The sequence below is a fragment of the Spea bombifrons genome, chromosome 7, assembly GCF_027358695.1.
Source record: "Spea bombifrons isolate aSpeBom1 chromosome 7, aSpeBom1.2.pri, whole genome shotgun sequence".
NCBI lineage: Eukaryota > Metazoa > Chordata > Amphibia > Anura > Pelobatidae > Spea > Spea bombifrons.
Genome location: NC_071093.1, coordinates 35,638,897 through 35,666,678, shown reverse-complemented (window position 1 = coordinate 35,666,678; position 27,782 = coordinate 35,638,897). Strand labels below are relative to the sequence as shown.

General features: G+C 38.8%; 1 protein-coding gene across 2 annotated transcripts in view; it reads left to right on the top strand.

Annotated features, from left to right (window-relative positions):
• SHISA9 (shisa family member 9) overlaps window positions 1-27,782 on the top strand; it is a 107,965-nt gene that overhangs the window by 39,214 nt on the left and 40,969 nt on the right. Inside the window, exon 3 of one of the 2 annotated variants that reach the window (XM_053470446.1) lies at window positions 6,090-6,167. The exons of the other annotated variant lie outside the window; for it this stretch is intronic. Within the exon in view, the coding sequence (XP_053326421.1) occupies window positions 6,090-6,167 (78 nt within the window). The remainder of the gene's footprint in view (window positions 1-6,089; window positions 6,168-27,782) is intronic. 2 annotated transcript variants of the gene reach the window in all.

The following is a 27,782-nucleotide window of genomic DNA, read 5'->3' as shown; positions in this document are numbered from 1 at the left end:
ACTACAATACTGCAGCCGACAGGTAAATTGTGGGTTGGCACTGCCAGGGGGATACAACATTTTTGGAATACAAAGAATAGTTCTGGGAGGTTTGGAGGCCTCTATATAATAGTACGAATAATAATATTATTAATAGTAAAATGCATTATTACTGATCTATTTGTATAGAGTTACCGATCAGATAAATGTAACCATGCAGCCCTTCTTTGCTGTTTTTGATGTTCTAAAATATATTGTAAAAGAATACTGTAGATAATAAATCCCCCCAAAAATACAATTGACTCCCATGGTATTTCGATGTCTATGATAACTGAGAGATCTCTTTAAATTTAAATGGTGTCCCCCTTGCAAATGCATGGACCCAATATGCATTCACCCTTTTCACCAGCCGCCGGCTATTTCCGTACAGGAGATGTGTTTCTCCTTCTACGTGTTTTATGTACACCACTCAGCTACAGTGCTGCCTTGGCAAATTATGTGAATGGGGGACTGTTGAGACCCCTGTATGTGTGCATGGGAACACCACTCCACTCGTGGGTTGCTTCAAGCAGCCCATCAGTGACAATAATCCTTAGACCACAAAGTAGGAAAACTGTAGCTCTGTTCTTGCAAAGTAATTTCATGTGCATTGTTTGTTTAGGGGCTCCCTGAGACACTGAAGTGTCCCTTAAAATACCAAGTACCAATGGGATTTTACTGGGGACTGATAAGCTGAATCTACTGTTCTGTTTTTTTAAAAAAATGGGACATCATATGTTACTACTTAAAAACAAAATGAATTTATTTATTAACACATACTTATAAAACCCATATACCCAAAAATCCAAAATGAACAAGCACATTTTGCTTATCAGGCATTCACAGGGGACTTTCTTTCTTTGGCTATGTCAAATAAATTATAATTAGAGTTTGTAAGCTATGATCGCACAAAGCCTGACATTCACTACACCATTTTCTAAATTAACAGTCTTGAAATAGATTAAGAAAAGGGAAGTTGGGCAGTATATGCGGCTTTACATCAAAGGCTAAAACCCTGTGTCTGGTAGCAGGAAGAAACAAATTACCGTATTTGCTCGATTATAAGACGACCCTGATTATAAGACGACCCTCCAAAATCTGAATATTAATTTAGGAAAAAAAGAAAAAGCCTGAATATAAGACGACCCTATAGGAAAAAAGTTTTATTAGTAAATATTAATTCATGTAAACTAATTTTCATATTTAATAAAAGCTATGATTGAGAAAAATATATATTTTTTTATTTTCTTTTATTTGCCAACCTGCCCCCCCCCAGTTATGCACATCTGCCCCCAGAAATGCCTTATACCCCCCCATTTGCCACTCTGCCCCATGATGTGCCTTTTAACCCTCTATATGCCACTCTGCCTCCAGAAATGTCTTATACCCTCCTATATGCCACTGTGTCCCATGATATGCCCTTTAACCCCCTATATGCCCCTCTGCCCCATGATATGCCTTATACCCCTATATGCCACTCTGGGGTTAAAATGCATTTCTGGAGGTATATATATATATAACTGCTAACAGCAATCATACTCCTATCAAGCCAAGGCAGCCAGTACATGCTGCAACCTGTGGATGATAGTAGTGTGATTACAGCCTCCCTATGCCATGCTACCACCACCACCCCCACCCCCCTTACACATCCATGCTATCACACACACACTCATTCACAAACATTTAAATACTCATTCATTCCATACTTGTGCAAAAACCCTCCCCCACCCCCTTACCTGAACTGCAAATCTCCCACTCGCAGACTTCTGCAGGGGTCCGCCTGTGCCAGCAACATCTCTGGCCCCGCCCCAGAGGAAGGAGGGGGGGAGGCAGAGTTATGTGAGGACTGTGCTAGCTTCCTGTTCTCCTGGATGCTGCTCGCGACCAAAGCCCGGTAAGCAACCTGGCCCCAGCAGAATGAGGTATGATTAGAAGACAACCTCGATTATAAGACGAGGGGGATTTTTCAGAGCATTTGCTCTGGAAAAAACCTCGTCTTATAATCGAGCAAATACGGTATATATATATATATATATATATACTATAAAGTAAGTATTACTTTCAAAACTCAACATGTTAATATATATATATACAATATATATGTATAAGTATTCCAGAAGAGGGGCTGGAAAAGGTAAGCAAAGGCATATAGGAGGAAGGACGTTAATGTGTAAGTTCCTGTAAGTTTAGATCCCTAATTACTATTTAATTAGTACAAAACATTACAGGGTAAATATTAAAGGCCGAATATAACATAACTACACTTCTTCAGTTGTGTTCAAAGAAACATAAGTGTATAACAAGGGTTGTTACCCCCAACATTTTAGCTATCCAAATCGGGTAATATAAAGGGGTATAGGCACAGGGGGGCACACCTTATCCCTCTGGCCACCTTGCAGCACTCTTTGCTCTAACGACACAATGAGGAGAGGTGATGGGATCATGCCAATTAAGACATGGGACCGTGTCTCAAATTTGGACTGTTGCACAAAAATGGATGGTTGGGCGGTATTAAATAGCATACTGGAAACCCATGAAAATCTGTCTGTGTCAGAAGATATGGAAAATTACAAGAACGGATAATTTGTGGATGGTACGCAGTACCAATATATTAACAGGCTGTTCTTTGTTAATCTTAGTCTTTTTGTTTTTAGGGAAATTGATCAACAACACTGCATTCAATACAGCAAGGAAGTTCTTTCTGAAAATTCAATTGAAGTACATTGCCGATGCAAAACCCACACAATATCTGCAGGCCAGAAATACTTTAATCTAAAAACTGTCACATAATGGTAATATCAGATTTTAATAAACATGAAACACTGCAAAGGAGAACAAAAATATCTGACATTTAAAACTTGCATCCCCATGTGTGTTATTCTGCACAGAGATTTGCATATCAAATATTTCATCAAAAACACTAGCAAGATGAAAAGAATTTATATGCCATAACCCTTGTTTTATATGATAATCTCATTCACCTATTATACATTTTAATTGAGCCAATAACTTATTTAATAATAATTTTGACAGTGGTGTGCCTGATTTCCCCTGATAATTAAATAGACACATTAAGATTAATATAGTCTTAGATGTGTTTATGATTAGGGGATTGTCACCAAGGAGAGCCGACATCTTGGAACCAGTACCTAAAAAAGAACCATTTATATGTTTTACCCAATTCTCAAATGAGACAATATGTAGGCTTTTTAGACCTTTTTAGACCTTTTAGAATTATCTATCAACCTTGATACTTGCAAGATGTCACTTTTTGTCCAAAATTTAAGAGATCACTGTAAAAATACTTTGAGAAAATATTATGCTTATGAAAGTTATCATGTGACAGCAGCATGTGTATATTGTTCTAGGTTTTGCCATAGGTTATCACCTTCCATGGGTATGTAGCTACCTCTACCAGAGACTGAGGATCAGTTTTGCCCATTTGTCTATCAATCCTCTTGGGAAAACAATATATGATTAGATGTTATATTTGTCTTCTCTTTCCATTTATCCAAACTTGAATTTGAATGAGAAATTTCAATATATGTAAGCCTAGTGGGAGAGAACAATAGCATTTGTGAAAATCATCATCTGTATGCTCTGTATGGTGATAGCAATCTAGGATTCACCTTTCATACAATCCTGAACTGGTATACAAACATGGCGTTCCTAATTGATCACTGGCAGACATGCCATAGAATAGTTTACAGCCTCCCAAATGAATGTTTATTATTGAATCCCAGTGTTTGTTTCATTTCCGAAAAGATTGGTGCATTTACAGCAAAAGGTATACTACATTTCTGATAGTTTCTCCAAACTCTGGTCATATAAATAATCCAAAGCACGGTTTGGTTCCTTACCATTTGCTAGGTTTACATTGCATTACTCTTTTTTAGTTTTGAAGTTTGAAAGTCACTCAAGAGGTAAAAATATTGTGAGTGGCCTCCTTCCGAAGTCATAGGGAAAATATTATTATAGTATCAAAGCTGTCAGCAACCTGATAAGTTCATCTGACATTACTGTCATACAAGTGTATTAAAGTCAAGATTACGGCTTTTCATCCCTTCATAATGTTCCAAGAAATAACCATGAATGTTTAGCAAGAGATTAGATGGGTTTGAGCCAATGTGAAATATTTTACAACCAAAGGCAAGAACAGAGTAACTTCTACATTTATTACTGAGAAAACAGCCACAGTATACATAGATCACATAAGGTGTAATATTATTATCACGGACGCTGATATCTTTATTAGAATAAAAGTGTCAAATTGGGAGAATTAGTCCCAGCCACTTAATGCATCTCATCTAGAACTATTTGTCATAATCCCGTTTGATCACTCACGCTGGAACAAATTTCAATCCTCCGTTTATTGCTAGGGTGAAATTTGAGTTACTGAGATAAACTATGCTTTCAATTTTTTAATACATTTATTTTTTATATTACCCAAAAATAACCACTTTTAACATACAGATATTCTAATGTCTATTCTAATGTCTGTCTAGATTTTTTTTTATTGTGCAAAACATAAATTAAATAAACTCTTGGTTTATAAGATGTTGGTAAATGTATTCTATGCATCACGTGTGATTTCTCTACATGGCATGTGGTATGGGAGAATAACTAAACTTATACTTTGCTCGTATTTCAAGCTAGGATCTAGGCACACATAATATGCTTACATCATATCTTAACGTGTTCCCCGATTACCGAGTCAGTTTAAACAATGGAGGTTACATTTTTAATTCTTCAGACCAAGTTCCAAGATGAATTATGAGCAAATCCTAAAACCCTTAGGCTACTTCTGGCAATAAATTTTAACTAATATTCCCATGGACGCTATTTATGGATGAAGCAAGCAATTATTGTTCATTGTCTGTTGTACTAGAAAACAAAATGGCAACAGTAAATGTCCAAAGACTGAATAAAAAATGGGTCCTTTTATCACAAATGTGCAGTGAACTGTACAGCTATAGCAGAGCAACAAAAGCTTTTCATTATATTCCTCAGACGAAACAACAAAAGTTTTTAGGTCAAAGGACATTAACCTTTCGAATATAAAAGGGATATTTCAAGTGCATTCATTTGGCTTTCAATTGGTTAAATGGGAGACTGTATTATTTGACAGTAAATTATTATTTGGTTCATCAAATTTGTTCTCTTCTTCTAATTTAACCCTTAGACGGCAAAACATTCGTTGTACACCTTGGTATGTTAGGTTTAATAATAGACAAACATATCTTTGCTTTTAATCTTTCTTCTAAAGGTTTAATCACATAAAAAAACTTAGAAATGTTTTAGAAGCATTTTGAGTTTCTATGGCAACAGCTAGTTGTTGCTTTTGTGTCACATGACATTTAAGTGTTCACAGGAAAACTTAGAAGCATAGCAACATTTTACACGATTAAATAATTATTTCTGGGAAGGGATTGGGCATTTAGTTATAAATGTATAACATGTTCAAATTTAAGTAAATATCTTTTTTTTGAGACAATTTCTGTTTAAGAGAAAATGTTCTACAGAACAAAATATACCCAATTTACATGTAAAATGCCATTTTCTAACTCTGTAGAAACTCAAAACTAATCTTGCCATTTTTTTAATTCATTGCCCCAAAATTATACTATAAAGTGCTGTAAGGTCTGGTAGCAAACAAATCTAATCATCTGATTTTAATGGTCAAATACAACATATATGTATGATAAAATCCAGCCGTTTTATGTTAGTTTATGTAAAACCTACAACTGTTTTATCACTACATGGGAAATACTTCATTCTAAAACAGAGCTGTACAATTCTGGTTCTAGATCATACAAAATTGATTGCCAAAACTAACTGGTTAATTTCATACGCACCGGAATCATATTAAAAGTATGGCAGGATTGTGACATTCACTGAGTTCTGTAGAACCTATACCTCCTATGTAAATTCTTCATTCCCGCTAGTCGATATCTAGTCGATAGTTCTAGACTGTGCCCTAAATAATTAAAATGGTCTGCTTTTGTAAAAACTTTAAAATGTCCCTCTTTACTTTAGCATTAATGAAACATAATGCTTATTTTACATTGTAGCTAAACGCCATATCAATGATACCCCTACCCATCTGTGCCGAATCACTCCCGACCTGGTTATTGGGAGAGCTCCTACAGGTAAATATAATTTCTACTTGCCTTTATATGTTTGCTATTAACTTACAGCCTTTAATGTGCACATTTGTGGATTGTGGATGGTTAATATGAAATCAAGCATTTAAACAAATAAAAAAACACCAAACAGTTATATCTCTACTTTGACACAGGAATATTTTTAAATGCGATATTCATATTTTTTCCTCTTTAGCTAATTGTTTATAGATTAAAGTCTCCATATATTAATTAGCACCGCATATGTGTTTTATCTGTAGTATTATTTGATAGCAATATTTTTGTAAATACTTTTAATTCATTTGAATATTTTTGCAACATTCTTGACTTTTGTTTTGGCTTTAAAATCCCCCCCCCCAATGCAATAGTATCCTTAAAAATAGCAAGTGACAGCACATATTCAAACTAGGAAAAAAAAATATATTTACAACATAAATGCCTCATGACAGAACAAAACGCCAAAGTTTTAAACCCCTGGCTCTTCATCAAAGAATATCAAGAGGCATAATAGTTTTTTTTTTTTAAATGACCTTATGCTCTTTAATATTGCATATAAAATACAAAAACACAATTTTATCACTCTATACTTCATTATGTTTAAATCCGAACCTCAATTTTTAATGGAAGGTCCAATGGAACAAAAAAAATATATATATATTTTCTCCTTAAGCATAAAACCCAGTGCTGTATAGAATAATGTAGGTCAGTGCTGACAAAAAAAGTTTTTTTGTTTTCATTTCAGTAAACTTTTCAGACCTGGAGGCTGCCATTATTGTCAGCCATGTAATATTTTAGGTGACTTCTCCGCTCAATCACAACACTGAGCTGATTCTTTATGGCAATGGCAAAGATTGAGCAATTCAATAATACTAATAAGAATGTGATGGGGGTTCCTGTTTAAATATATGTATTGTATTAAGCACTGCATAGATTGTTGGCACAGTATAAATAAAAGATAATAATAAGTACTTGATTTCTTAAATTCTGTAGCACTCGCACATAGCAGATCGAGAAATTGAAACTAATATTCTAATGTATGTGTTATTTGATGGCTAAACTGAAGCCAAATGTGCCAAATTTCACTGACTTACTATGGTGATTAGCATTTTGAATAACTGTTTTCCAGTTGTCACAATATTATGTAAATGTGGCTTTTTACATTCTTATATAACGTACTCTATCACCGTTGTATTCTTTCCTGCCAAACAACAGTAGAAATAAATATAGATATATAAGGCTTCTAAAATAAAAAGCTACTTATTAGTTCTCACTTTGAGGTATTCAGTGGTTAGGACAAAGTGAAATATTCTTGATTTCATTTGAATGGCATCTCCTCTCTAATCATCCGCAAACACTATGTCAGGACCGGGGTCCGTTACCTACCTCGCGGCGGGAGTCGTCGTCACGGGGAGCGGATCCCGGGCGTCAGATGCCTCGCGGCGCGATCGCCCGTCCGCGGGGCAGGCCGTATCCCCGGCCTCGATTCCGCCGCGTACCGCGCTTAGCCAAAGCGCGCGCTTTCCTCGTGGCGGGGGGGCGTGGTTACACCCCGGAGGCGAGAGATGGACAGAGGGAAGATGCTAATCAGGAAGGGAGGGGGAGGAGCTTGCCTCCCGCTCCCATACTCATTGCCATGCCCATGAGAGATGATCAGGTGTGCAGGGGAGGAGACCAGGTCTACTCTGAAGGGGATCAGGTGTGCAGGGGAGGAGACCAGGTCTACTCTGAAGGGGATCAGGTGTGCAGGGGAGGAGACCAGGTCTACTCTGAAGGGGATCAGGTGTGCAGGGGAGGAGACCAGGTTTGCTCTGAGGGGGATCAGGTGCGCAAGGGAGGGATCTCCAATCAGAAACACTATAAAGACCCTGCAAATCCTACACTAGTTGCTTGCTAGTTGAGCCGTGTTCCTTGTGGATACCCTACGACCTTCTGCTTGAAGATTTTGGATGTTCCCTGCTTGACTTTCTGGTGATTGAACTTTGGCTACCCTTTATTGGATTCCTCTACCTGCCTTTGCCCCTTTAATTGGAACTGCGCCTCAGGCTTTGAGAACTGTGCTGCTTACCTGTTGAACCTGGAATTGTTTGCTAGACTACGGTACTGTGCTTGGTGTCTTTTGAATTGTGTGTTTAAATCTACCTTATTCATTAAAGCCTTTTGGTTACCTGATCCTGCGCTACGCTCCGTCTCTGGTTCTGACAAAACTAGCAAGCCATATGGAGCCTGCAGGAATGATGGACGCTATCCAAGCTCTGACCCAGCAAATAGCTGTTATTGCCCAAACTTTGCAAGGGGTACAAGACCATCAACTGAACTTACAAAACCAAGTACAAGCCTTACAGGGGGGGCCGCTTCCTATTCCAGCGGGTCCACCCCCTGTTCCACCCATGGAGCAACCAGGAGGAGGTGCTGCAGCAGCCCCTGAACCGCAGGTACTGTTACCCGAAAGATTCCATGGAGACCGCAGCAAATACCGAGCCTTCATTACATCATGTGAAATGTTGTTTGTACTCAAACCCCGAACCTATGCTACAGACTTTGTTAGAGTGAGAACCGCTATTTCCCTGTTGTCCGGAGGCCCCCTAACCTGGGCCCAACATCTCCTACAGACTCAACACCCTGCGCTGGACACTTGGGTCCAATTCCGCCAAGCCATGGACATTTTATACGAGGACCCCCATACCAGAGCTACCGCCGAGGCGGCGATCCACAACCTACGTCAAGGTCGCCGACCCGTTGAGGATTATATCACCGAATTTCGCCGCTTATCCGTCGAAATAAACTGGAATGAACCTGCCCTACTTTGTCAGTTTCGATTAGGCCTAGCCGAGGCCCTCAAAGATGAACTAGCCCGAGTAGAGGCCCCTGATACTTTGGAAGCCATGATACATACAGTAACCCAAATGGACAGGAGACTCCGTGAAAGGAGAATGGAACGTACACCTGTACCAGGATGGACTACTCGTACTCCCACTCGTCCCCAGACAACCCCAGCGGGGTACCCTTCACCAACCACCTCGGGAGACGAACCCATGCAGATCGGGCTGACGAGGGGACCCTTATCTGAGTCCGAAAAGGCTCAAAGAAGGAGAAACAATCTCTGCATGTACTGTGGAGAACCAGGACACATCGTTCGTGACTGTACCAAGTTGGCCGCCCGAGGTAAGACGACTCCCCTGATTACTCCTGTCTTACTGAGTGGTACCTCCCGGCATTTATCCATTTCAGTCTCATTACAGTGGGAAAATAAAGAAACCTCAACCACCGCCATCATTGACTCAGGAGCCAGCGAGAGCTTTATGGATATCACGCTGGCCCAGACCTTCAAGATCCCTACCCGTCCAAAATCCAGTCCATTAACCGTCCAGCTGGTAGATGGAAGAGCCATTACATCAGGTCCTGTGACCCTAGAGACTGTTCCTATCAAATTATACAGTGGTCCCGGACATATCGAAGTAATCAGCTTTAACCTCGTCCAGTCTCCTCTGTTTCCCCTGATCTTGGGTCTCCCGTGGCTTCGGCAACATGACCCCCTCATTCGTTGGTCATCTGGAGAAGTCACTTTCTCGTCAAGGTTTTGTCAACAACATTGTCTCTCGTCTTCCCTTATTGCAACAGTTCAAGGAGAAGAAGGGATAGAAGCACCTAAGATACCCAGTTCATACAAAGAGTTCAGTCAAGTGTTCGATCCCAAAGAGGCAGAACGACTGCCACCCCACAGACCTTACGACTGCCCCATCGACCTTCTTCCAGGAGCCGCCATACCGTTTGGAAAGATATTTCCACTCTCAGAACCTGAACTAAAGACTCTCAAAGAATACATAGACGAAAACCTGAAGAAGGGCTTCATTCAAACCTCCACCTCCCCAGCAGGTGCGGGGATATTTTTTATTGAAAAGAAGGATGGAGGCTTACGTCCCTGTGTGGATTATCGAGAACTCAACCACATAACTATTAAAAACAAATACCCACTGCCATTAATCCCGGAGCTGATGGATCGACTCAGAGACGCTAAGATATACACCAAGATCGACCTTCTAGGTGCATACAACTTGGTCCGTATCCGCAAGGGGGACGAGTGGAAGACGGCGTTCCGCACCCGGTATGGCCATTATGAGTATCGAGTCATGCCATTCGGCTTATGCAATTCTCCTGCCACCTTTCAGCATTTTTTGAACGATGTGTTCCGGGACATGTTGGATACCTTCGTCATAGTATATTTAGACGACATTTTGATTTATTCTCCTACTCTCACCGAGCACAGAGAACACGTCCGGGCAGTGTTACAACGTCTCCAGCAACACCACCTATATGCTAAACTGTCTAAATGCATTTTTGAAGCTGATAGAGTGGAATTCTTGGGGTATGTCCTCACTCCCGGAAAGATTGAGATGGATCCTAAGAAGATCACTACCATCCTTCAATGGCCAGTACCTACCTCCGTGAAAGCCGTACAAAGGTTCATAGGCTTTGCTAACTTCTACCGCAGATTCATCAACAGTTTCTCCCGTATAGTTCAACCCATCACCGCTTTAACCAAGAAAAAGACTTCGTTTTCATGGAACCCCCAAGCCCAAAAAGCCTTTGAAATCTTGAAACAACGCTTTACAACGGCTCCCATCCTGATGATCCCTGACCCCCAGAAAGCTTACTACTTGGAAGTAGATGCGTCAGAGGGTGCGGTGGGTGCCATCCTGTCACAGCGTGATGGGGAGAAAGACTCTTTACATCCTATCTCATTTTTCTCTAAACGACTGACCCCTGCAGAGACCAATTATAGTGTGGGGGACCGCGAACTCCTAGCCATTAAGATGGCTCTGGAAGAGTGGCGACATCTCCTAGAAGGGGCCATCCATCCAATCACGGTGTTCACGGATCATCGCAACCTCGAATACCTCAGGAAAGCCAAGAGACTATGCCCTCGACAGGCCCGATGGGCCCTTTTCTTCACGAGATTTCAATTGCACATCACTTATCGTCCAGGTACGAAGAACACTAAAGCTGATGCCCTATCCCGGTTGTACGAATCAGACGCCAAACTCCCCACCACGGACACCATACTACCCACATCTCACTTTCTGGCGCTTCACTCTTCGATGGTAGAAGAACTTAGGGAACACAGTCGAGTTCTAGGCGACACCTCGGAAACCTCCTCCTTACAAGCCGAAAATGGACTGTTTTACCGAGGGCGTCAAATCTACGTTCCCCCTTTAACACGTAACACCGTTCTTCAGTACATCCATGATCATCCTTTAGCCGGACATGGAGGCCAAAGACAAACTTTAGAACTAGCTACCCGATCCTTTTGGTGGCCTACCATGAGAAGAGACATACAACAATACGTCCGCTCCTGTTCAACCTGTGCCTGTTCCAAGGGAAGTAACTCTCCACCCGCCGGTCTCTTACAGCCTCTCCACGTTCCAGAGCGACCCTGGCAGGACATAACCGTAGATTTTATAGTGGACTTACCTCCATCCCAAAGACACAACACCATCATGGTCGTGGTGGATAGATTGACCAAGATGGCCCACTTCGTACCCACCATCAAATTACCTACCTCAGCGGAAACGGCCGATCTGTTTATTAACTTCATTTTTCGCCTGCATGGTATCCCTCATTCAATCTTATCTGATAGAGGGGTCCAATTTACCTCCAAATTCTGGTCCGCCTTCTGTAAAGGATTACAAATCAAGAGACGCCTGTCCTCTGCTTACCATCCCAGCACCAATGGTCAAACAGAAAGAATCAACCAGATACTGGAACAATACCTGCGATGTTATGTGACACATCAGCAAGATGACTGGTTACCGCTGTTGCCCATGGCGGAGTTTGCCTATAACAACCACACTCAGAAATCTATAGGCATGTCTCCTTTTTGGGCCAATTATGGGTACCATCCGTCTTTTCTCATCGACTTACCCCCAGCCCGTAATGCCCCACCAGTGGGTGACCGTCTTCAGTTGTTGCAACAGATCCTTCCCATATTAAAGACTTCGCTTCGTAAAGCACAACAGGATCATAAGAAGTTTTACGACAAACACAGGAGTAAACCCCCTTCCTATCAAGTGGGAGATAAGGTGTGGCTCTCCTCAGCACACATCAAGACTACAGGTCCTTCAAAGAAATTGAGTCCACGGTTTCATGGACCCTTTCCCATCACGGCCTTGGTGGGTCCTGCGGCAGTTCGTCTACAACTTCCTCCATCATGGCGCATCCATCCCACTTTTCACGTTTCTTTGATTAAACCCTGGGTTCCGGAATCCACTCCAAGAAAAGGCCAACCACCCCCTCCGGTTAGTGTGGAGGGATCTGAGGAGTTCGAGGTTGAAAGGATTCTGGATTCCCGCATTTGTAGGGGGCGTTTGGAATACCTTGTCTTGTGGAAAGGTTATGGCCGAGATGAATGTACTTGGGAACCTCACTGCAACATTCACGCCCCTGCGAAACTCAAGAAATTCCACCAATCACATCCAGGACGTCCGGGTCCTAGAGACGCCCGGAGGTCGTCTGTAAGGAGGGGGGTATGTCAGGACCGGGGTCCGTTACCTACCTCGCGGCGGGAGTCGTCGTCACGGGGAGCGGATCCCGGGCGTCAGATGCCTCGCGGCGCGATCGCCCGTCCGCGGGGCAGGCCGTATCCCCGGCCTCGATTCCGCCGCGTACCGCGCTTAGCCAAAGCGCGCGCTTTCCTCGTGGCGGGGGGGCGTGGTTACACCCCGGAGGCGAGAGATGGACAGAGGGAAGATGCTAATCAGGAAGGGAGGGGGAGGAGCTTGCCTCCCGCTCCCATACTCATTGCCATGCCCATGAGAGATGATCAGGTGTGCAGGGGAGGAGACCAGGTCTACTCTGAAGGGGATCAGGTGTGCAGGGGAGGAGACCAGGTCTACTCTGAAGGGGATCAGGTGTGCAGGGGAGGAGACCAGGTCTACTCTGAAGGGGATCAGGTGTGCAGGGGAGGAGACCAGGTTTGCTCTGAGGGGGATCAGGTGCGCAAGGGAGGGATCTCCAATCAGAAACACTATAAAGACCCTGCAAATCCTACACTAGTTGCTTGCTAGTTGAGCCGTGTTCCTTGTGGATACCCTACGACCTTCTGCTTGAAGATTTTGGATGTTCCCTGCTTGACTTTCTGGTGATTGAACTTTGGCTACCCTTTATTGGATTCCTCTACCTGCCTTTGCCCCTTTAATTGGAACTGCGCCTCAGGCTTTGAGAACTGTGCTGCTTACCTGTTGAACCTGGAATTGTTTGCTAGACTACGGTACTGTGCTTGGTGTCTTTTGAATTGTGTGTTTAAATCTACCTTATTCATTAAAGCCTTTTGGTTACCTGATCCTGCGCTACGCTCCGTCTCTGGTTCTGACACACTACTTGATTGATAACTAAAAAGAGGCATTTCTATGCTGTGTAACTTACACTAAAGATGCACTTCATAGAACCATGGTAATTTATCTACATACATTAGTAGGAAACATCAAGCACTATCTCCGCAAAACCCTAATTCTGGCATTCGATCACGCCTAACAAAATGATTGTTCTTACAAGTCGATGTACATTATTCCATCTCACGCCAGAACTAAGCCATACAAATTCAAATAAAGACTAAAAATGAAGGTCATATTTTTTATCCGAGTGGGATGAATGCATTACTTTGAATTGAATTTCATTCAGAATGACCTAGGTTTGTAGGGAAAAAGAAATACACAATTTGATGTCAGATTAGAGCCATTGAGTCCATCTAGTCTGCTATTAAATATCAATAATAGAGAGAAAAGTGTGAGCAAATGAATACATCTTCATACTCCAACTGATGAATCCACAGAAGTCCCTTTGGTATAAAAATATGAAGTTTATTGAAAAATAGTTATATAATAACAAAGCCAGTGCAGAGAAGTCTCACATGTTTCACGGTGAGGCTTTATCATATATTTATGTTATTAAATATCCCCATTAACTAAAAATTAACAAACAAATCCGTTAATAGCCAAATTGTATGTGTATTAGAGTTAATCTCACTTAGTTAAAAAAAATATTTGAATTTCTTGAAGTATGTGCACAGCCTCTTTAGAATATATAGGAATCACCTGATTGATCTAGTTGGCCTTTCTTTTTTTCTGATATTAGAACTGGGGTACTAATGGGGCTGGATAAAGAATGTAAGTGGGTGGGTAGTTGAGTTCTTCTTTTAGTTGATTATTATGCATGTAATGTATCTCCATTTGGTGACCCAGTGTAGTGCCAGGAAGAGAATTGTGATGCAAAAGGGTTAATAGTGTGATGAAGGCATGCTGTTGTAAGAGTCAATTGTTGAGCAAAGGTAACCATGATGTTGGTCTATAAAGGTATAATACTAGCTTTAAACCAAAGTGATGTCATGTAGAAGGCTCTAGTGCTGCTGAGCACAGCTAACATTGTCCTAGAACTTGAAGGGTATTATATTAATAGATTTAACGTAAACTCTTTTTGTACTACTAAATGTTATAAAAGTGGGACCAGCAAATGTTGAGTCACGGATGGGTTTCCGATGCTTGGCGTCTAGCCCTGCAGCCCATCTCGCACTGTGAAGCAGCGTATAGCTCTGAGGGTCTCCCAGTGCAGGAAGGGATGTAACCATAATTAGTTCCGTTCTTCTTTTAGTTGATTATTATGCATGTCATGTATCTTGAGCTGGTTAATAAATTATATGCATGATTTCACACATGGAGTGAAAGTTTTATCTTTCTATCCTTGAACCTGTATCCACACAGTCGTGCACAACTCTGGGTTAAAACACCCAAAGACCCAAGGAAGCCGTGCTTCAACTGGAGACTCTGGGTCAAACCCAGAGACCTCCCAGGTATGGTAATAAGGTTATATAAGGGTGTAATATACTATCTTTTATACCAATGCTTCATTAAAAATATAGAACAAATAATTAATTCTAAATCCTTATCAGTGGGATATCAGATGAGGCTTAAAAAAAATAACACCCCAATTAGCATGTACATTTTTTTAGCAAGCTTAAATAAATATTGATAACATCCTGGACATTTTTGCATTAGATAATCACTGCAATTATGCTTGTAATATGATGAAAGACTAGAAGGAATTTAATGTTACAATAGATTTTTTTCATCATTTTCAGAGTTCATGTTTTATAAAGGGTATGATTTTAATAAAGGAGACTTTTGTCAGTAGAGAGAATAATTAAAACAGGCTTAGATTTCCCACTTAAAAATAATAATAATTTTACAATGCGCCGGTGATAATGTACTTCTATTATAACAATGTTTTGAAACGATTAAAAAAAAGTCACAAAGTTTGTTAGCAACATCAAATATGACTTACAGGCTTTTAGATATACAACCTTTTTTCCATGTAAACCCAAAGTTACACCTCAATTATTTATACAGTATATTGAATTCAAGTTATTGGCATATAGCTGGGAGCTTCCCATGTTAGGCCCCCAGAGCTCTCCCTCTTCTGGGGAGTAGATTTGCATGGAAGTGGGATTAGCCACATGTGGATGTGGTTAGTCATGTGAGGGGTGAAGCTAGCTGCTCATGGAGGCAAAGGTTGCCCAATTTACCTAGGAAGAGGAGGTTAAATGGGCAGAAAGTGAGTGTAGCCAAAGGCCACTCCACTGCCCAGAGAAAGAAGACCGGAGACTCTGGGATGTAGTGCTTCACACGGAGACTCCTGGTCAAACCCATGGTGCTCCTAGGTATGGTTATCGGTTTTGATTTTAATGTTGCATGTAGAATGGTCTCAGTGTGATGAGAGCCGGTGCTTGGGGCGGCAAAGTGCCGCCACTTCAAAAGTGCCGCCTGGAGCAATTGCCCCACTCTGCTCCATGGTAGGGCCGGCCCTGGTTCAGAGAGATACAACATCTTTCAGCTGTTACTATTCCATTACCTAAATAAAAAGGGTTCTGCCTATAGTTATCTGTGCTGTGTTATCACTAGTATTAGGTACAGTAGCCATGCTGGTTAAATAACTGTTAGGAAAACATGTCATATGAACTACATGCACTAATGAAACTGCATAGTCCCTTCGTTATTGTGTTTCATGAAATGTATACTTTTGTTAGATTTTTTCAGTTCAGTGGACAGTGTGGTAATCCTCAAAATGAAGCCAATCTGTGCACCCAAGCCATTGGTTACAAACTTTGCTGTATCACTTTATCTTTAAGTCCTCTAATAGTGTTCACATCATGGTACATCTTAAACCATTCTGCTAGTCAATCATGCAAAGCCATTATCATTTCTCTGGATGTTACTGTAATCAATGGCTGATTTTTTTGATTAGACCCACTTTGTTTGAGCTGTGAAGGTGAAAGCCATTTTAATTATAATCATGATTAATTCAGATTACCCTAGGGGGATTCATGGAACCAGAATTATTTGAATTTTATTATAAGATTAAAAAAAAAAACTCAACACACTTATAATTTGGAGCTATTTTTGTGTTTAATTTTAATTATATATTAAGTGGATTAAACAGTTATTGTTGAAAGAAGATGTTTAGTTTTACTGTTGTCTTTTCTGCTGCAGTACCATAAAAATACTGAACTTTACAGTGCTCTTGTGTGTATTTGGCATTAAGCTCTGAAGCGAAATGATTCTAAAGATCAGACACAGTTCATTAATATCCCTTGAATGTTGTGACACACTGATAATTAAAGGATTTAGGTCCGCTGGTATCTATGACAAGTCAGACATTTCTTATCATTTTGCGTGGGAGTGAGACATTTCTCGGCCGCTAAAAATATGCACTTGTTATTGTGTTAATGCGCGTTCTACCTGGACACAGACCAACATCAGTAAATGAATAGATTAACTTGGTACTTACACAGCACATACATCCTGGTGAACGTGCTTAAGTTAAAGATATACAGTATCTTATATGTAGGACCGGATTACTGGCATAATTTGAAACCTGAATACAAGAATTGAGTAATCAACACCCATGATATCCCAGCTGGATTTTAAGTAATATTTTAAGTAGTAAGTTCAATATGGAGGCTGCGCCACCTAAGCACAGTAGTCCATAGTGAATATGGGCCAGTTACAAGGTAGATCAGAGCCCTACTTCTTGTGGAACAGGGGTGTTCCTGATCACCCAATAACCATCTGCCCTGGCTATGTGGTAGAGGAGCTTTTGTCCTCTTGGAGATGCCACCCTAGGCTCAGTCAGCCTAGGTCTGAATGCATCACTGGGTTTAAGGTTTGGAACATGAACATTAGAAGTGAGAGGAAAGTAGGTACAAATCATGCATTTGTAACGTTCTCAGCTGGGGACAACTTGGACAAAGGTTAAGGTTGAATGTAGCTCCAATGCAGGTATCATTCACGTACATGGATTCTTTAAGTAAGAAAATGAGCTTTATTAAATTTGAATCCTACCACTGGATGACCACCGTCATCTTTCAGTTGAGCAGTACAAAAAAGTATGTTTCATCAAAATAAATAGTTTGTTTTTGGGCAACCAAAGAACAATGAAGATTTCATATACCGAGCTATTTAATGAATACAATTAATAGTAGTGTGTTATAATGTAGTGCATAGAATGTTAACTATGATGCCTTGAGTATAAAAGTTTATACCATTTTTTGAATAATTTTTTTTGCTGTAGCATATTTATTCTCCCGAAGGTGGGAGCTCAGATTCAAGTTGCCTTTTAAACATTATAATAGTATAATGCTGTTTCTGTTTATTTTCTTTTCCCTTGACTAATAATAGATTCCCTGGTATGTAAAAATATATCTCCTACAGGATTTTAGTTTTGAATTTGCATTATAAGTATGTAATAGATTAGTTCCATCCATCTGCTTTGTATATCAAATTCTTTACTCGTAGGGTTACAGGAAATTACTTAATCGAAAAGGGGAAATGTTTCTTAAAATAGAGTTCTTTGTAATAGTGTTTACATACCCATGACTAAAGTGACAGTTGGACGGATTGTTCCTTCAATTAAAACTGACTCGGAATTCAATTGCAAGATATCGCCAAAATAACACTTTTATACATTGTGTATTGCTTCATCTAAACGAATGAGACAAGATATAATGAGCCAAGAGGCTGTGCATATTGATTGATTAAAAGAAGGCAGCAATACTCTTGTTTCCAATGCTAATCCTATTTATCCCGGGCAGTTATGGCATTTATTCTCTTCCTTGTATTACGGCTTTGGATCTGCATCATAGCTACACCGAAAAGGACTGTTTTGTTAATAACTATTGAATGCATTCCAAACAATGAAACATACGCTTCAGCATACAATTAAAAAAAAATTATGCTATTAATCTCAATTCGCTGTTAAAAGGCCCTTATAGATCCGGATATGTATTCTTAGAAAAATAAAAATTGTAATTTATAATTTTAATATACTTGATACTATTGAAATGTTGATGACCTACTTTACTTTAACATAGCAGCGAGCAATATATGGCCATATAATGTAACGGGATCCCAATATTTGTGCCTTAGATAGGTTTTTCTTAAATGGTATTTGCTGGCTATGCTCTGAATTATTATTTTGTTTTGTTAAGTTAGTAAAATAGCACGCACCTATATGTATATACATACCACTTCATTGTGGCTCATTTTTTGAACACCATACATAACACATATTAACCTCTAATAATTACATTTTGACCTATTAACAAATAGGTTGGTTACATGGATTCTTTGTGACAGCATAGAGTGACAAACCTCTTAGTAGAACGCCACTAAAGTATTTTATCCAGGTCTTAGAACAAGGTACTCTAGTGCAATAAGGTCCTGAAACAGATTATTAAAAAGTAAGGAAAAGAAATGTCCAGATCCCATCAAAACTCTCTCTAGTAGAGCTGGACTGACCAGCCTAACTGTTCACTAATGTTGGCTTCCCTGCTACACCCAGCTCTTCGAGCCAGCAAACAGAGGTATAGGCAAGTACCATGCCCCCATAGCTTTCCAATCCCTTCAAACTATAGGGGGATAGACCATTGGCCCAACCTGCTCCCCACCTGCTCTACCCCAGAAACCCATGCACATCTCCTTGGGGCTGTACAGTATTGCAAAAGGTTGCTGATTCTAAATTACTCTTCTTCAATATTTTCTAAACTGAATTTGCTCTATCAATGCATTTGCTGTATCAATGTGTCCACTCTCTGTTTGAATGAAACCACACAATTCTAAGTGGTTTGCAGGCTTTTCTTCTTTTTTTTTCATTTAAAAAATGAGGGGATGCGTGACTAAGTGCTGGCATCAATAAACATTTATCGACCTGAACCAAATCCAACTTCAATAAAGTCAGGAGACAAATAGTACCATATATATGGCAGTTGTCTGAGTCATACAGTTCTTCTATTTATAACAATGCTTATTCACTAGGATGCATTTTTTTCACAATGTAAACACGATTTATATTGCAACTTTGGCATTTAATGGTACGTTTTCACTTTAAATAACAGGAGTTAATGGTCTAAATTGATTTAGTTGAACAAGCCAACTTAATATTCATGCATTGTCAGTCTTTGCGAACGATTGCCGCTAATTATATTTTCTTTTGCCATAAACAAGCATTGTCCAGAGTCAACAGGCAGCCAAATTTTTTTAGCTGTTAAAAAAGGATCCCTGCTCGATTGGCATTTGTGAACATAATTAAATCTCCTGGCATAGTTAGAACCAGAAATATTTAGCAAACGGCAAAAAAGAGTCTAAAATATATTTGACTTTAACAGTGTCTGTTCCAGAAACATAGCCAATTCGCGATGAATGCAGTAGAAAGTATAAACATATGTTCCTTTGGACGGCGAGTTACATATAGTTTATCTGAAATTAATTTTGATGAGTTTTTCTGTCAGTTCCATAAGTTTGAAATTCCACAAAGAGGTATAATCAGTCTCTCTATTTTTCCTAAAAGAATATAAATTGATAATATCTTAACTGCTACTCTTCAATATAAACACTTTCATATTGTTAATGATCATGACCATTCTCATCAGGACATTAGTTTTGAGATCTTCCAGAACAGGAACGTTTTTATAATTATAGGCGCTTTGATTTTTTTTATATATATATTTGTAATTTTATGTATCCATTAGTAAAAAAGCTGATCACATTTAATGTATCAGAATTTACAAGTAAATTAATAGTATAATCAAAATTTCTGCAAATCACGTCCCCATTACTGGTGTAGTTATGTTGGGGGCTCTCAGTGCACTCACCCTCTACTTCCATAGCTGCTGTCTACCTACTAAGCACCAGGATATGAGGTCATATCCCAACTCTCCGCTTAGAAGGACTTCTGGCAACAGGTTCAACATTAAGTTATGCTGCTCTTTTAGTGGAAGCCGATGAGTAGGTGAAATTTGCATGTTTTGAGACCATCAGCCACTAAAGTTCACCAAGGTAAAATCTTCCTTTATCTTTAAGCTGAATATTTTAAATCACAATCTTCTAACAATGATCTTGAATGAATTTAATCATACAAATACAGCGCTCCTTTAATGTATATATATAATAATATAATATAATATAATAAATGCTCCTTTTGGAAGCTAAACTATGGGAATATTTGCCAGATATTTAATTTACTGAGCTGAGTTTGGACACTACAATTAAAATCCAAGTAAAATCAAAACAAGCGTAATTCATGTCAATAGGCGTTAACAAACACAGAGCATAGAGCTAGACCAAACAAGACAAGGACCAGCGCTTGACGCGTTTCGCACTAGCGTGCTTATTCAAAAGCAGCTGTAGGCTCGCTCTACGCCTTGTGTTGAGCGCCTAAGGACCTGAATAAAGCTCGTTTTGATTTTACTTGGATGCATGTTGCCCGGCCATTTCCGGAGCTGGCTTTTTTTCTTCGAGGAGGCGACATTTTGAAGCGAGATTGAATCTGGTCCCACGACGCTGCAGCATGCAGCATGCAGCAAGTAGAGTGATTATACACTCACTAACAAAGAGGGCTTGAGTGGGTCAATGGAATTTGTTATAGCTGCAATGAAATCTTACCTTGTTAATATTGAGTTTTTCAGAACTCCAAAGGTTTTACACCTCCAGGATGCACTAAGGTGATGGAGATCTTTTCTATTTCCAGTTGAAATGACCTTAAGGTTCATAGCATGGTCCAGAACCCTAAGAACTTTATTTTCCTGTATATATATATATATATATTCTCACATCAGTACATCTTAACTCAAAGAAAAAAAACTTAAAAAACTAAAAATAAAACAATTGAAAAAAATACTATATATTTGCTTCATTTAAATCACTACTCTTTAAAGCTAAAGGGAAAGCAAATGTGTTTAGAAACCATGGGAGATCTGGACCTCTGGGAGAAGACTGACCAAGACAATACACTGACTACACAGCCGGCTTTGAGAACCACGTCTTTAGGAAAAAAACGTTCTGCCGACTTATATATCTTTTTAATTTTATGGACCTGCAGAAACTGAGCAGTACCTGGATATACAGAGATGTTTCCTTAACTTTAAAGATTTACAAGAAAAATGAATATAGTTGAATTAGCACAAGTGAAAACGTAGTTGAAACGGATGCGTTTTGTTGGGCCATTAGAAATGAAAAGTAAATAAAATGTATGCTTACGTAAGCTTTTAGGACCTCATTGATCTCTTCTTTACCTGAAGAAGAGATATCAGAGATCCTGAGAACTTCCGTAATTTCCCCATCTTTTTCTATAAAAGATTTAAATTTGAAATGTATTTTTCTTTCAAAAAAAAGAACAATTTGTAAGGCAGTTTGACTAACTGGGGATGTAAAGGTTCTACCTGGAGATGCATTGAGTAAGCACGTAGAAAGCAATATATCACATTCAGGTACTGAACCATAAGGCTGATTGACAATAATAATTGTACTTAGGACATAAGTGATATCATCATCTGTATTTTTCTGCAGTACAAAAATATATAAATAATTCACATAATATAACACATTTTACAACAAAGAATAAAAAGCAAGGACTGCTAGATCACAATGTTCTGTCGATGTGCTGAAATAATGGAAAATCAGTTTTTAAGATATTTTCTGGCAGCGACAATAAATTGTGCAGACAAGAGCTAAAGTGTTTTTTTTTTTTTTTAATGAAATTCTTTGCCAGGGTTTTAGAGATTTAAGTAATATTTCTATTGTATTTATTTATCATTCTGCTACATGATAAATATGCTGGTATTGCTATTGCTCCCATTTTGTAGCATTTTAATAGTCATTTGCTTTCTCTGTATAAGCATGCCATAAGCAATGGATAAGTAGCCTCTTATAGCACCTTATTGCACCCTGAAATAAAGTTTTTAAAGTTCCCCAGTCACAATCCCCAACAAAGGTGTCTCAATTTGGATGCCCAAATTTTGTTCAGTATGTATGCTGTATTATCTACAATTTCTACTTAGACTCCAGTCTTTATGCATTTAAAATATTGAGTTATGAAGGCCAATCTCTCTTAAATTCTAATTTACAGAGGCATCTCCATACTGGATTACACATAGTAAGACACCATTCTTTAAACACAATTTTGTGATGCAAGAGATGTTGAGCTTGGCAATGTATGGATGCCATCTATTTTTTAGAATATCCATTGATTAAATGATACCATGTATTTTGTGGTTTAAAGCTCTGCTTTTGTATTTCATAATCTAATCATGACCCCCAACAATAACTTACCACACCAATGTAACACCCAACTAACCTCTATGTAATTTCTACCAAAAATCCCATTCTACTCCCCCAGCTTGTCTATCCACCTCCGCCGCCGTGACAAAACGGGAACCCCCCCCAACCTTCACATAGGGAGAGAGGGTGGGACACCAACATGTCTGAAAAACTGATTAAATGTGCTTAAACAAAATGGATGCCCCTTATTTATGCAACCTTGCCCCTACCCTAATTGGCCAATTAAATTAAATCAAAATCCCCTAATAGGCCCGCCCCCTGTCTCTGTCATGGCCCCCTCCACTAAGCTGTGTATGCTCCATGGGCTACAATACCCATACCCTGGACGGTACGTACATTTTATCTTTACATTTTACCGTATTTGCTCGATTATAAGACGAGGTTTTTTTCAGAGCAAATGCTCTGAAAAATACCCCTCGTCTTATAATCGAGGTCGTCTTCTAATAAGACCTCAAAATTTCCGCTGGGGCCATGCTACTTACCGGGCTTTGGTCGCGAGCAGCAGGAAAGAAGGAAGCTAGAAGAGTGTCACATAACTCTGCCTCCCCCCTCCTTCCTCTGGGGGCGGGGCCAGAGAAGTTGCACTCACAGCCGGGACCTGCAGAAGTCTTCGAGTGAGAGATCTGCAGTTCAGGTAAGGGGGTGGGGGGTTGTGTGTGTGTGTGTGTGTGTGTGTGTGTGTGTGTGTGTGTGTGTGTGTGTGTGTGTGTGTGTGTGTGTGTGAATGAATGAGTATTTAAAGGTTTGTGAATGAGTGTGTGTTAGTATGGATGTGTAATGGTGGTGGTAGCATGGCATAGGGAGGCTGTACTCACACTCCTATCATCCTCAGGTTCCACCATGTACTGGCTGCCTTGGCTTGATAGGAGTGTGATTGCTGTTAGCAGTTTATATATATATACATACACCCCCAGAAATGCCTTATACCCCCTATTTGCCACTCTGGCATATAGGGGATTAAAAGGCATATCATGGGGCAGAGTGGCAAATAGGGGGATATAAGGCATTTCTGGGGCAGAGTGGCAACCCTGGAGGCAGATGTGCATAACTGGGGGGGCAGGTTGGCAAATAAAAGGAAATAAAAAAATATATATTTTTCTCAATCATAGCTTGTATTAAATATGAAAATATTGTTTACATGAATTAATATTTACTAGTAAAACTTTTTCTCCTATAGGGTAGTCTTATATTCAGGCTTTTTGTTTTTTTCCTAAATTAATATTTAGATTTTGGGGGGTCGTCTTATAATCAGGGTCGTCTTATAATCGAGCAAATACGGTATTAATATTTTCGTTGTTCGAGGAGTTTACGTATTGTAGATGTAAACTTTTTTCAAAGTAATTATTCATCACACAGTACACTGGAAATGTCACCTTAGATGCTTCAAAAGTTGTGCTTTGTTTTTATGAATTTGTTATCATCATTCATCAGAATAATCTGTCAGCTATTATCACAGGGACATGATGACAAGCTTTCATACCAAACATTCCGTGCTTTTGTTGTGCCTTGTAAAAACCTTTTGCTCATTAAATGGTACATGACAAGTATTCTTCTTAAATAATTAATCTCTATCTAAATGGCATGCATTTAATGAAGAATTGAAGAGCTACCAAGTGTCTCCCTTTGTTAAATGTTAAACTCTTGTTACCCTAACATATGTACGCAAGACAGAGTTCAATTATTTATCTTGGGACAAATGTCCTAGTTTGTATAGATCTAAATCATAAACCTAATGGTCTCACATTATCTTAATCAAACTCACAGACCATCCAGATAACAAAGAACTAAGTATCAGATCAAGTAAAGCCCTAGTCAAGAAATTGATTTATTCATCTTCAAAACATTATATTGTGTTTCTCTATTGCATAGTATGCAATTATTTTATTATAAAAGGATATATGGAATTGTAAAAACTGGCGACAATCTAACATCTAGGCAACCCATGGGGCGTTTACTCCCGTGTTACCCTTGCCAGCCCTCCCCTGAGTGTTCTTCTTGTTTAATATCACAGATTGACACAGTATTTTCACTAAGCTTACTTATTGAACATTTATCACACAAAAATTAAGAAACCAAACACCCCCCCCAGACATCCTGAAACCTAAAGGAAGCATGGACAGACTTTGAAGAGGCTTCCCCTGTCCTCAATGTTAAGCCCTTGGGATGGCCTTAAGTCCATACTAAACAGTGTCCACTCCCATAGTTGCACAGTTAGAACAAACATATTTATCCACCCTACTAGTTCCCTCCTTCATACACGACTGGAACATCCATTCACGTGACCATCCCTGGCTAAAGTTGCATTAGAGCGATAATGTAGGAATGACTCGATGCACTTCCTAAGAAATAATGCATTGTTAAAATGTGGGCTTCTAATGGAAATAAAAAGTGTGATGCCTGAAATAACATGGGTGACAGGACAAACTGCATTTTGCGGGACATGCCCAATTGGCCTTATACCAAAGCTGACCCTTAATAAATAACCTATGCAAAGTCATTTAACAGTCAGTGCTGCTTCAAGGGAATTCAATTTTCCAGTCTTGTGGTCATTCTTCCGCTATTAAAGTCCTGTTTTTATGGCGTCCACAAAGATATTGTCTTCTGGAACAAAGCTGCTGGTGATCCAACACATTGTAACTCCTAAGTGACCCCACCTTTCTCTTTTCTAGAGGCAATGAATGGTTTCAGAGTTTATGTGAATCACAGCGTTCTACAATCCTAAAAGTCACAGTGATATGTATAAACATTATAAAACCTGTTTATATATTAACTGTATAAAACATTCTGTCTGCTAAATAGATCTGAATATGTCACAGTCGCATAAAACACCTCAAAAGTGCCCTGCCTATAAGCCTCCCGCTAAGATTTACTTGTGGACAGTTTGAAAAGTGTAAATTAATTTAAAAAAAAACAAATTTACCATATACACTACCATTTAAAAATGTGAGGACACTTCTAGCGGTATTAACATAATTGCAAAATGATTTTCTAATAATCAATTTGCCTTTTAAACTTAAACTTGGATTAGTGAATACAAAGTACCATTGGAACATAGGAGTGATGGGAGTGATAAAGGGTCTCTGTACGCCTATGAAAATATTCTATTAAAAATCAGCCGTTTCATGTTATTTTAATGGAAAAAACGTGCTTTTTTTCCCAAAACAGAGAAATGTATAAGTGACTCCAAACTTTTGAACAGTAGTGTATAAAAACAGATCCCATCTGAACTAAAAATTAAAAGTTGTAGCTAGTTTCCCAAGTTTCATCCCCTTTCATGAAGAAACTTTGGAACAAATGACAGAATAATGAATATGCTGAGATTAGAGAAATACCTGAGAGTGCACCTGATTTCTGTGTTTTGTTAAGTACTTAACCTTGTATCTAAAACTTGGCCATTACTGAACGAGCTAAGAGCTTTAAAAAACTTCAGCATAAAATGTTAATCCAGCGTAAAATGTAAATCAGTTTGTCATGTTAGAATGCAAAATTAATGTGACATAGAAAAAAAATCAGGGCTTTTTTCTACCTATTGGTCACATTAATTGTTTTTTTTTCACCGATAACTTGTGAAAGAATACTATATGAAAATGTAAAACTAAAAACATGGAGAACTCTAGGTAGCCTACACTGAAAGTTCCAACATGAACATGTAACATCTGGAATTACTCTGTCTTAATGACATATTCTTCAAGCATGACAAAATACTGACCGGCTATTAGATCATGCAGAATATTTTTCACCAGTTTTTTGAATTAAATAATGTGAATATATGATATAAGCATGTTTATTCCAGACAGAACCTAGCTTTCCCCCCGTGAATGTTTAATAACATCCTAAAATGTGATATATATTATTAGGGCAATTGTTCATATCTGGTATATGGGATTTTTGTTCCTCATACCTGCTGACATCTTAAGTTTCCAGTCTTTGATGATTACTATTTATGAGGCCATTACCAAAGAGAACAGAATATAGTAATATACCATGTTCTGATTCTCAGCAGTAAGTGAATTTATTAATCATGGAACATACTGAGACAGAATAGAACATTCTAAATTTGTATGGTAAACCACTTTGTAAAATATCTGAATACCTTTATTGGATTTATATAAAATGTCAGGTGCTCCTTTCTAATCCCTGTGTATGTTTTGTCAACAGCATTAATTCAGTGTGTAATGAAACTGTCAGCTCTAATTACAATTTTCAGATCATGATTGTAATTTCTAATGTTCAAATTTACTTTAATGTTCAAAAGAACAGACTATCTCCTATCTGACCACGTTTCTGTCTGTGTAGTTTGTTAAATTATAACTATTATTTATTTCAGGTGTAAAAGTAACACATATGAATTATTAGTGAAATATACAGGTATTCATGTTAATATTTCATTTTAAATCCCCCCAAAATAGTAGTAGAATTTAATCTTGATGCAAACAGACCTAGTGGTGTAAAAAAAATATTTAGCCAGAATAACCCAAACTTTTAGGCTACTATTTATTGACATTTTATACCTATCCCTCAACCACTTAACCACTCAACAGCATTATTTTGGATTAAGATTAGGTTAATAAATTAGGTTCTGATTTTATTGAATTGTTGGAAGCAGACTCTTCTTTCCTTAATTTGCACTGGTATATGTTAATTGTGGCCCCAGGTCATTATATGTAAGCCTTAAAAAAAAAGATACAATATGTATTGTAACAAAAGAGGCATGTTTTAATGTAATATAGTCACTTATTGTACAATATGTAAAATAGACAAATAAGAAAATAAATTGCAATCTCAAAATATTGTTATGCAGAATAGGGCTTGCCATAAATATTGAATTTCGAAATATTGAATATTGAAAAAGCTACAAAAATAATTACTTTTAACATTTATTCTCTATATTACTAGAAAAAGAAAACCACCTTAAAAACAATGATATATACCATTACATAAGTTATGGTGGGTAAAGGTGATG